At 39.8% G+C, this 12,698-nt stretch overlaps 1 protein-coding gene across 1 annotated transcript in view; it reads left to right on the top strand.

The window, feature by feature from the left end:
- The window catches only part of LOC115217366 (protein DD3-3), a 139,093-nt gene that overhangs the window by 60,773 nt on the left and 65,622 nt on the right, over positions 1–12,698 (top strand). The window contains exon 3 of the mRNA XM_029787043.2: positions 9,302–9,388. Coding sequence (XP_029642903.1) covers positions 9,302–9,388 — 87 coding nt within the window. The remainder of the gene's footprint in view (positions 1–9,301; positions 9,389–12,698) is intronic.

Here is a 12,698-nt window from a genome sequence, read left to right as displayed (position 1 = left end):
GGCGGTGTTAAATCAGGTGATCTTGGTGGCCAAAGTCTCTTCGATGTAATCCATTCACTGAAAAACTCTTGGTGATGCGCGAAGTATGAATGATTAATTTCACTTTCAGTGAGTTGGCCTATAAATGGATGGACAATATTTGAGCAATATCTCTCGAAAAATTGACTGCGGAGAGACCTTTTGAACACCCTGTTAGAGGAAAGTTGTGAGGTTCATTATTGTTTATTAATTTGAGTTTCGATCGAATGTTATACATGGGTGAGCGCAGGGCAGTCGAGAGTGCCTCACTCAAGGTCGTTCTAGTATTTTAGTGTAGGTTTTAGTAGGAGGGTTTGTGTGTTCAACCTCCCTGGGACTGAGTTTCGAGATGTGTTTCTTTAAGCCCAGTTGTTGCTAGGAGTTTAATTTGCTAGGAGAAGCTGCTAGCAGCTAGTGCCTGGTTGTAGTGTGTAGTGTGGCTATTGAAAATTTCCTTTGTGGCTGAGAGATCCAATATCAGGATAGATATGCCTTTGGTTACCCTATCAAATATAGATTTATGGTGATTAGGGTCTATGCTAAAGTATCTGAGGTATTGATTAGGTTTATGGCAGGGGGAATACAGCGAAGAATTTGAATCTAAAGTAGCATCTAGAAAATTAGTTGTTTTGTGTTTTCAAAAGTGATAAATAAATTAAAATTAGTAAATAATCGACCATATACACTTGTGTAAAAGTCAAATTTTTTAGACCATTTTTAAAGGGCAAATTTATGGGGTTGACTAATTCTTGGATACTACTTTTGAGGGGCTGGAATTCAAGCTAGAATCCGAAGTACCGTATCAGCAGCAGAAGCACAACTGATCGCTAAGTGAATAAAAACAAAAAACACAATGAATTTCAGTAATATTACCAATTCTATGCATCAAAACACACGTCCTTGTAAATAACAAAAGCCATAAGACCATGTAGCTTTTGTTGTTCACTGATTGTGCTGTCTGTGAAACACATTTCTCACCATGTAAACAGACAAGCGTATGACGCATGTGATTATTGTATTTGGAGATGAGAAAAATATAAAGGTCGAATGGGAACCACTGATCTAGTGATTAATTGAATTATTTTGAGGCTTACCTGTCATGCCTTTGTTTGAATTCAGACTGTGACATTTGCCAGTGTTTGCCAATAGTGCTGTCTGTGAAACACATTTCTCACCATGTAAACCATGAGTGTATGACACATGTGTTTATTGTGCTTGAGGATGTATGCAGGCTTGCAGCATATCCTGTGTATACATTTTAGTAATGGTGATGTATGTGGCACCCATCAACAGATGTATAAAGCTCGCTTATTTACTATAAGCACCAAGCATTCCACCTATAGAGCAAGCTACAGTAAGGTAGCCACACAATTTTATAACAGTGTTATTTCTACATACAGGATAATACGGTACCTTGACCCATAAATGTTGTCCTGTTGGTTGTGAAATACTAGAGTTGACTTTTATATGGGGTCTATGGAAAATTCTGTTTTTTGGCCAAAAATAGAGGGGGCAACTTTTACATGAGAGTGATTATTATTCGAGTATATATGGTATGTAAATGTTTTCTAGTCTTCTCTAATGCAGATTTCGTTTGGCCAGTAGTAATCAACAATTGTTGTTAGAGAAATACATGCAGAGTTGCTGGAGGAGGTATTGTCCGACCAGATCCATGAACTGAGCAGAGTCAGAAGAGCCCATGGTTATATAAAAATTGTTACTGTTTATTATTTTTGAGGGTAGCTTGGCACCAAAGCTTATCATTGAAAGAAATTAGTGTCTTTCTGGCATTTAGAATTACATCTATTTGAAAGGAGGTCAGGTTAGTTAGGTTTTTAGCTAGAATGAGAGCTTTGTTAAGGAGGATACAGGATATAGAAAAGTAGTGGTTGCTGATATCAAATTGTAGAAATGAGGGGGTGTTTTTTTTTGTTTTCAAGGAGGTGAAACCAGGTTATAACCTCACCTGTGCAGGACTATAAGTTGATTAATTGTTTTAAACTACAGGTACTATATTGTCTATTGTGTTCTTACTGATTCACCTAAGTTATGAAATCTGCTTTGTGGTCTTTAAAACCACAGCTGTAAGACTTCAATTTCACCTTACCGTAATTAAATAGTCTTAATGACTTGAGATACCAGTCCTGTCTTGGTGTTTGTCCTTTTTCCTCTAATATAATATAACATGCACACACACACACACACACAGATACACACACACACAGAGATACACACACACATACACAGATACACACACACACACAGATACACACACATCATCATCATCATTTGACGTCTGTTGTCCATGCTGGCATTGATTGGACAGTTTGACCAGGGCTGGTAAGCTGGAAGGCTGCACCAAACTCCTGTCTGATTTGGCATGGTTTCCTACGGCTGGATGCCCTTCCTAATGCTAACCACTCTGAGAGTGTAATGAGTGTTTTTACATGCCATTTGCATGATACCAATATCTGTCACAACTGCAATTCTGCTTGGCTTTATGGGTCTTCTTCTCAAGTACAATATATATATATATATATATATATATATATATATATATATACACATAATGGTAGTTAAAGCAATCAAGAGTATGAAGGCAGGGAAAGACCCCGGCCCATCAGGAATCACTGTCCTAATAAGTAGGAAGGTAGACTAATAAGTAGGAAGGTAGACAAATCACAAACGCCTTCAGGTAGATGGCCCTGCTCGATCTGTAGAAAAGGCGTAGGTAGAAACTCTATAAGATGAACCAAGTGTAAGCTATGGACACAAGAGGTGCAGCAATGTCAAAGGAAGGCTAACTAGGAAGATAGTTTTTTTATGTGGCAGATGCTCAGGAGCAATAAACACTGAAAAAGTGCAGAGAACAACTTCTGCCACATTCCAGGGAGAAAAACTAGAAGTAGTTGATAGCTTCCGATACCTAGGTGACCAAGTCAGTAGCAGGGGCATGTGTGCTGAAAGTGTAACTGCTAGAGTAAGAATAGCCTGGGCAAAGTTCAGGGTGCTCTTACCTCTGCTGGTGACAAAAGGCCTCTCGCTCAGAGTAAAAGGCAGACTGTATGACGCATGTGTACGAACAGCCATGCTACATGGCAATGAAACATGTGCCGTGACTGCTGAGGATATGCATAAGTTTGCAAGAAATGAAGCCAGTATGCTCCGATGGATGTGTAATGTCAGTGTACATACTCGACAGAGTGTAAGTACCTCGAGAGAAAAGTTGTACCTAAGAAGCATCAGATGTGGTGTGCAAGAGAGATGACTGTGCTGGTATGGTCATGTGGTGAGAATGGATGAAGATAGTTGTGTGAAAAAGTGCCTCACCCTAGTGGTTGAGGGAACCTATGGAAGAGGCAGACCCAGGAAAACCTGGGACGAGGTGGTGAAGCACGACCTTCGAACATTAGGTCTCACCGAGGCAATGACTAGTGACCGAGACCTTTGGAAGTATGCTGTGTGTGAGAAGACCCGGCAGGACAAGTGAGGCCATAACCTGTGGCCTCTACCTGGGATGTAGCCAGCCCACTTATGCATACCTTTCCTTCTTGGGACATGAAAGTCTGCTTGCGAAGACCTGTTGAGGCAAGTGAAATCAGAATCGAAATCGAAATTGCTCAAAAATCAATGGAAATTGTATTTGTGACACCAGTGCTGGTGGCACGTAAAAGAACTGTCTGAACGTGGCTGTTGCCCAACTAACCTCCGTGCCGGTGGCACGTAAAAAGCACCGACCGATCGTGGCCATTCCCAACCTCGCCTGGCACATAAAAAGCACCCACTACACTCATGGAGTGGTTGGCGTTAGGAAGGGCATCCAGCTGTAGAAACACTGCCAGATCAGACTGGGCCTGGTGCAGCGTCCTGGCTTCCCAGGCCCCAGTCGCACCCTCCAACACGTGCTAGCAGGGAAAGCGGATGTTAAATGATGATGATGATGATGATAATACATACACATATATGCAAGGTGTAGTTAAAAATTATCCGATCTTGAATTTTTTCCACAAAATGATAATGCGTGAGCAAAATCTGCATAGGTATTAGGTGGCCTTGTCCTTCCTGAGCAAGCGCAAACATTTTCATGTCTGTAGGTTGTGCTATTCACCTGTATTGACATGTTGAGTACAGATGTGAAGAATATGCTGTGCGATTTTTCTTTTTGAGTCAAGATAACTGAGAGCCTTGAGCAAAGATACTCAATCAAATTCTGGCCAAAACTTGGTGATACGCAAGCCCAGACTATTGAGAAGATTCAGAAGGTGTTTGGAGATGATGCCAGGGGAAAAACACAAATGAAGGAATGATACAGCCAGTTGAAAGATGGCTGGACAGTGAGCCACGTTGTGACAGACCATTGACTTGCAGAAAAGACGAAATGATTGCAAAGGTTTGTGGAATAGTCTATGAAGGCCATTGTGTGACTTTTGAGGAGATTGTTGCCAAAGTTGGAATGAGCCTTGGGTCAATTAAGTCAGTTCATTCCGCCCACCTCCAACAATTCCTTGTCAAGCAAAACACACCACTTCTTCATCAGGCTTCCTTCTCCCCAGACTTGGCTCTGTGTGACTTTTCGCTGTTCCCAAAGCTCAAAAAAAAAAAAAGGCAGAAGATTTGAGTCAACAGGGGACATTAAGCAAAATTCATCGGCACAGCTCTACAGCATCCTGAAAAGTGATTTCCAGAAATGTTGTCATCATCATCCTCTACTGCTTATTTTTCCATGCTTGACTGCCTCTGACAGTATTTACTGTTGCGGATTTCCCATGGATGGATGCTCTTCCTGTCACCAGTCCTCACCTGTTTCCAAGCAAAATAATACTGTCCCCTTGGCTAGGTAGGTTCTTATAGGAGACTGGAAACAAACAACATTGCTTGTAAGATGATGATGATGCTCATTTATAACCATCATAGGATATTAAAACAAGGGTACACAAATACATATACAACAAGATTCTTTCATTAGAAAATTACTATTTGTAAATCTCACAACGAGAGATATTCAGCAACAATACTTTGGAGTAAAGATTATTTGCCAACATAACATGGCAGTCCTGGTTTAGGATGAATGTTGCTGTAATTTAGCCCCAGGAGACATCGTCACCAGCTGGCTATACTACACGATCTGTGTCCTTATATTTTTGAACAAAGGATTCTAGCACCCCCACTCAGCTCAAAGCAATATCTGTGTATCGCAATTTCTGGGTTATTTCTCTTCGTCAGCACAGAATAATTGTTTGGCTAGAACTGGTGCTGCCATGTTATGCTGGCAAACAATCTTTACTCCGAAGTACTTTTGAATATTTCTCGTTGTGAGATTTAAAAATAGTAATTTTCTAATTTATAAATCAGTGACTAGTTGTCACTTTGAAAACTATATAATTTGAATGGGAATTTGGCAGCGCCACCTCTAGCCGAGCAATTACTCTGTGCTGATGAAGGGAAATGACCCGGAAATCATGATTCACAGATATTGTTTTGAGCTGAGTTGGGGTGCTAGATTCCTTTGTTCAAAAATATAAGGACACAGATTGGGTCATATAGCCAGCTTGAGACGATGTCTCATGGGGCTCAATTATAGTAAGATTTGTCCTAACCCAGGACTGCCATGTTATGTTGGCAAACAATCTTTACTCCAGGATTCTTTCAGTTTCCATCTACCAGATCAGCTCACCAGGCTTTTGCTGGCTTAGGGCTATAGTAGATGTCACTTGCCTAAAAATGCGACGAAATGGAATTGAACCTAAGACTGCTTAGTTGAGAAGGAAGCTTCTCAAACACCTATCCACACCTTTGCAACATGGCTGGACTTGCATCATGTGCCACTATGCTCGTGTGCCACTATGCTCATGTGCCACTATGCTCGTGTGCCACTATACTCAAACTTCAGTGACCAGTAGTTCCACTGATGTCGATTTTTTATTTAAACTAAACAATCCAAAGACATTCTGTGACTTCTCCCAGCTTTTGATAAAAACTGCAGATCAAAATCCATCTATGGCACCATCATCAACATTAAAATGAAATTAAACATGCACAGGACGGGTTTCTTTCAGTTTCCATCTACTAAATCTACTCACAAGGCTTTGGTTAGAGTAGAAGACATTTGCCCAGGGTGCTTTACTGTGCAATTGAACCCTAAATAGTGTAATTGAGAGGCAAACTTGCTCAGGCACAGTAAAATAAAAAAAATATTCCCAGGTGACTCTAATTTTCAAAAACTTATCAACAGAGAGAGAGAGAGAGAGAGAGAGAGAGAATGAAACACTCGTCTGAGCTGCATTTTGTAAGTGAATAATCATCATCATCATCATCGTTTAATGTCCGTTTTCCATGCTAGCATGGGTTGGAGGGTTCGACCGGGGTCTGGGAAGCCAGAAGGCTGCACCAAGCTCCAGTCTGATCTGGCAATGTTTCTACAGCTGGATGCCCTTCCTAATGCCAACCACTCCGTGAGTACTGTTGAATATTTCCATGAGTGTAGTGGGTGCTTTTTACGTGGCACAGGTGCCAGGCAAGGCTGGCAATGGCTATGATCGGTTGGTGCTTTTTATGTGCCACCGGCACAGAAGCCAGTCAAAGCATTGCTGGAATCGGCCATGTTCAGATGGTCCTTTTTATGTGCCACTGGCACGAGTTGAGAATAAGAACAACATGCTGTCAAATGCACAATAGAAAAGAGAATGTCCTCAAAGGAACATTTTTCTTTCTTCAGAACCACTCACAGCGTCCAGTGATATCAGAAGCTTAGGAGTTATTGTTAACAACAATCACAGCTCAAGTGCTCACATCAACAATGAAGTTGATATGGCTTGCAGGATGAGCTTCTGGATTCTCAGAACTTTGTGGACTGGAGAGACAAACACCATTTCCCTTTTCTCTTCCTTTGTATGGTTACATCTAGATAATTGTTGCCCCCTGTGGTCTCTAATACTAAACTAAACATTGCAAGAATTGAGTCACCCCAGAGAGCATTCACTAAAAACACAAAAGGTATGACTGATTTTGATTATTTGGACTGCCTTAAAACACTGAATCTCTATTCTCTGCAAAGTTGCCACGAGTGCTACATGTTTGCTGAATGTGGAGAATCTACTGCCAACATTGCCTGAATGACCTTAAAGTCAAATAAAGAATTCATCTGAGGCTGGGACCCCCATGCCATACATATGCCTTCTGCACCATTCAGACTCACAATGCATAAATTCACTGCAACACAATCACTTTACTTCAAGAGGCCCTTTTCTATTTAACATTATCCTAAAACAAACCAGAGAAGAAAAAGATCCCATCACTCTCAAATGAAACCAGGACAAACTTTGTAAAGGGATGCCAAACAAGTCCCCTGTACCTGGATACATCTCAGTCAATAACAACTCCTTACTTGAATGGACCATGATACCTCCAGACTTGACTTAAAAATGACTTAACAGATCCTATCAGGTGTTAACTTAGACATGGCCTGGGCCAATCTTTGGCTGAAATATATCTAAGTTATGTGTGTGTGTGTGTGTATTAGCCACTAACATAGCTAAGAAATTCTTAAAACTAATAGACAACCACTTTCCACATTCACACAAATACCACAAGATCTTCAACAGCAATACTGCTAAAGTTAGCTATAGTTGCCTCCTCAATATAGAGTCAATAATACTTAATCACAAGAGGCATAAATACACCAGAAACACCCCTGAATGACAATGCAACTGTAGATCCCCAAACTGCTGTCCTCTAAACAAATGTCTTGAGAAAGAACTCATATGCAAGGCCAAGATGATGGACCCCAATGGAATAGCAAAGACGTATATTGGAATGATGGGGAACTCATTCAAGGAAAGGTATGCACAACATCTGGCATCATTCAAAAACAAAAACACATGCAGCATCCTTGTCAAATATGATATGGACATTGAAGAAGGTGGAATAAGTAGCCCCCAGATAGTGTGGAAAATCAGAGCTAAAGCCAAAAACTATGGAGGATGTGGTTCCAAATGTGTTCTTTGTATTACTGGAAAATCAAACATTATGCAATCAACAGTTAACATCCTAAACATTAGAGATGAGACCCTCTCTCCCTGCAAACACAAAGTATATTTTACTCTCAAATATTTCAAAGAAGAGCCCCTATACACGATAGTAACCCTACCAGGATAACCCTTTTCCTAAACATGAACAAACTTCACACAAAAAAGAAATATGCCCCAATGACAAGCATAAGAACACCATGCTCAGAACAAGAACAAAATGATGCAAAGAAAATTGACCACAAAAATATTTGCCCAAAAGACAAATTCAAAAGAGGCAAACACTCAAAAGATGTCACTCAAGAGTAATGTCCCTTGATTCATTGTTTTATTTATACAAATTTATGAGAAACCATGTGAACAAAGTGAGACTGTTTTCCAAAATGGTTGCAAGAACCTTTCTGCATGTGATCAGCTTGAAAAATTGTTATGGCACTAGGATGTTTTCCTACTTTTCTTAACATGAAACCAATGGTAGCCTTAATTCACAAATAAAGAAATATTATATTCACCAACTAGCTCTATGAGCTGGCAACGCCGGGTCATAGTGCTAGTGCATGCATATACAACTGCGTGCGTGCATACATACACACGAGTACTGTCCAAATCTCTGACCAATCACATACAGCTAGCTGGCATTCAATTGGCATATCAAGTTTCAGGCATTTTGATTGGGTTTTGGATAGAAAATTCACAAAAACATCACTTCTATTGATTTTTTAATGGCTTTGAGGGGTGACTGGGGAAATGTAAATATGTGCACGACCACACTTGGACGGTTTTGAATGACCATAGAAAGTGTGAGCCCTCTAACTGAAAAATTGTGGATTTTTACAAATCCACAATTTTTCAGGACACACACACAGACATTTTGCTGTTTATATATATATATATATATATATATATATATATATATATATATGTATATATATACCCTCAGCAATGGAGTAATGGGTCACTGATGCAAATTAATTAAATCTGAAATCAGTGCTGATGTGACTCCATCTTGTTTGTCATAGGGAGGGAGCCTGTCTCCCTTGTTGGTTGTTAGAAAAATGCTTTCGTTTGGCTAAGAGTTATTTTGACTCTTATTTCTAGCAATGCTGGTGTTTACCAGCACCCTCCATCACTTAAGTGACAGCTATACTTGTTGCCTTTCAGTTCTAAATTGTGAATAGCCACCTTAATAATTTATATATATGAGTGTGTGTATGTATACTCCAGTGTATACAAATGTCTCTCTTTATTTTGTATTTCAGATTATTTGATTCCCAGAACAACGAAAAAGGTGGTTACAACTCTCGAAGACTCTACTATTACACAGGTTCAAAACTGATGATAGAATGGTAAGTCTTGAAGAAGCTTGGTAAAAAATAGTGAAGGTGAGAGATGATAACAAGTTTGAAATTCTGCCAGGGACATCATATTCTATTCCAAGGCCTGCCTCAGATGTTGCTTGCAGGAAAAGCGACCCTTATCTTCCTCTTGATTTTTTATTCACACATCTATATCTATCTGTTTGTTTATGTTTGTATGTATGTCCTTATTCAGTTTTATTTCAAGATTTCTTGCCAATAGACAAAGAACCGGTTTCTAACTTAGATCCAAGGATCCTTCTTTGGAATTTCAATATCAACAACAGGGTATTTTTATTTGTATGTATGTTTGTATGTATGTATGTATGTATGTATATATGCGTGAGTGTGTGTGTGTGTGCATGCATGAGTGTGTGTGTGTGAGTGCGTATGTGCGTGTGTGTGTGTGTGTGTGTGTGTTTGTATGTATGTATGTATGTATGTGTGTATGTGTGTGTGTGTATGTATGTATGTATGTATGTGTGTATGTATGTGTGTATGTGCAGATTTGTATGTTTTACGTATGTATTCTCATGCATATAGTTCCATATCTAAACATGCTCATACATATTTAAATGATAAACTTCTGTATGTATCATCATCATCATTGTTTAACGTCCGCTTTCCATGCTGGCATGGGTTGGACGGTTTGACTGAGGACTGGCAAACCAGATGGCTGCACCAGACTCCAATCTGATCTGGCAGAGTTTCTACAGCTGGATGCCCTTCCTAATGCCAACCACTCCGAGAGTGTAGTGGGTGCTTTTTACATGCCACTGGCATGGGGCCAGTCAGGCGGTCGAGCTGGCAGAAACATTAGCACGCCGGGCGAAATGCTCAGCAGTATTTCATCTGCCGCTACGTTCTGAGTTCAAATTCCGCTGAGGTCGACTTTGCCTTTCATCCTTTCGGGGTCGATTAAATTAGTACCAGTTACGCACTGGGGTCGATATAATCGACTTAATCCGTTTGTTTGTCCTTGTTTGTCCTCTCTGTGTTCAGCCCCTTGTGGGTAGTAAAGAAATAGGTACTGGCAATGCCATGCTCAAATGGTGTTTTTTTAGGTGCCACCTGCACAGGAGCCAGTCCAGCGGCACTGGCAACAACCTTGCTTGAATCATTTTTCACGTGCCACCGGCAAAAATGCCACTAAGGCAACACTGGTAATGATCACGCTTGAATGGTGCTTTTTACGTGCCACTGGCACAGAAGCCAGTCGGTTACTCTGGCAATGGTCACACTTGGATGGTGCTCTTAGTGCTCCACTAGCATGGATGCTAGTCATCGAATTTGATTTCAATTTTGATTTGTATGTATGTGTATATATATATATATGTAAGAATGTGTATGTGAATATTCATATGTATATATATATATAAATACACACACACATTAGTTAGGGTGACAAAGGAAGAAGGTTCCCATAAGGAACTTTATTGGCTTACAGCTGCTTCTGCTATAAACTGTTGCACAAGCATTCAACTCTGAGTGCAGTGCTTGTTATAGCAGAAACAACTGTAAGCTAATGAAGTTGATGACATGACTCCTGTTCTTTTGTTATTCATAAATCAATCTCATCTAACTCATTATTCTAATGCATAAGTATATTGAGCTCTAACTACTGGTTAATAATGTCTCTATGTCTTAGGAAAATCATAAAATGAATCCACTCAAAAGGCTACAACACACACACACTCACATTGCTGAGTTGTATCAGAGTGCTGGGATAGTACAGCTTATAGACACACACTCTAATATCCTCAACACATTATGACATCTCCTAATACAATAATGAGCATAGTGTTTGTATATATTTGTGTGTGTGTGTGTGTGTGTGTGTGTATTTGTCCAGAATCACGCCGGATGCCGAAGAGGAGAGAAAATAGTAATTCAGTGAAGGAGAAGTAGTGAGAGTAATAGCCCTAACTGAGTGGGTGTGAGAGACAGTAATAGCAATGAGAGAAAGGAAGGGGGGATAGATGAATAAGGAAGGAAAGGGTGAAAAAACTCAGCGTTCAACTCCGTGTGTGTGTACAAGGGAAGTAAGTGAATGTTTGTATATATGATTATTATCTACCTTATTTATATATAAAATACTACAATTAGCCATCATTATTGATGGCATATGGTCAGCTAGTAATAACATAATAATGAGCGTAGTCTTTTTATATAGTTGTCCAGAATCACGCCGGATGCGGAGGAGGAGAGAAAATAGTAATTCAGTGGAGGAGAAGTAGTGAGAGTAATAGCCCTGACTGAGAGGGAGTGAGAGAAAGTAATAGCAATGGGGGAAAGGAAGGGGTGATAGTTGAATAAGGAAGGAAGGGGTGAAAAAAATCAGTGCTTCAACTCTGTGTGAGTATATGTGTGTATGTGTGCGCGTGTACAAGAGAAGTATGTGAATGTTTGTATGTGTGATTATTATGTACCTTAATTGTATATAAAATACTACAATTAACTGTCATTAGGGATGGCACGGGGTCACCTAGTAGTTATATCATTATCTGAGTCAGTGTCCCAACTACAGACACAGTCAGTCTCAAATGATAATTTTTGTGTATTGTTTACTTATCAGGATCAAACTGCTGTTAATCCCCACCTCCACACACATACACACCACCACCTGTGGCCCATATTAAGAGTCTGTACTGTTCCACCAAAATCCTGGACATACATAATAGTACAGCTCAAATATCTAGGACAGTGCTTCTGTCACACTTGAAAGCATTCTAGACCTACATTTATACACGCACCCCACCCACATGCACATATACATATACAAACATACACAAACACACACATACTCACACACTTGCACATACACACTCAAACACACACATTCATACACATATATCCTTGAACCACACTGGACTGTGAAACACACATATTTAGGTTAGTACTGTTACTGCATAACACCGTCAACCTAGATTACAAAAGGACTGCCCCTATGTTGTCCTCTTGACCCACACATATATATACACTCATGTACAGTAGACCAACATCAGACTACTACTTCCCTTATATCAGAGATCAGGGGCAGTGTTGTTACAGGCACTCTGATATCTTCAATCAAACTGAAAAGAAAGTCATTTATCACTTTCCGTGCCAATCCAGCTAAAACAGCCTCTGGCTCTGAAGTACAAATGTCTTGTTTTCATAAGTTTTGAATTAAAATCCTCCACCAAACCTTAGTCACAATTTATGTTCCTATCACTAGCTTAATGATAACTAAGTTATTTTACTAAATTCTTTGTTATATTTAAAATCAATTGAAAGAAACACAGAATACCTCAACAGAAAT

Source organism: Octopus sinensis, linkage group LG1 (genome assembly GCF_006345805.1).
Source record: "Octopus sinensis linkage group LG1, ASM634580v1, whole genome shotgun sequence".
In the NCBI taxonomy this organism is placed as follows: Eukaryota; Metazoa; Mollusca; class Cephalopoda; order Octopoda; family Octopodidae; genus Octopus; species Octopus sinensis.
Note: the sequence above shows the minus strand (reverse complement) of the source record. Positions and strands in the feature narration are given on the sequence as shown.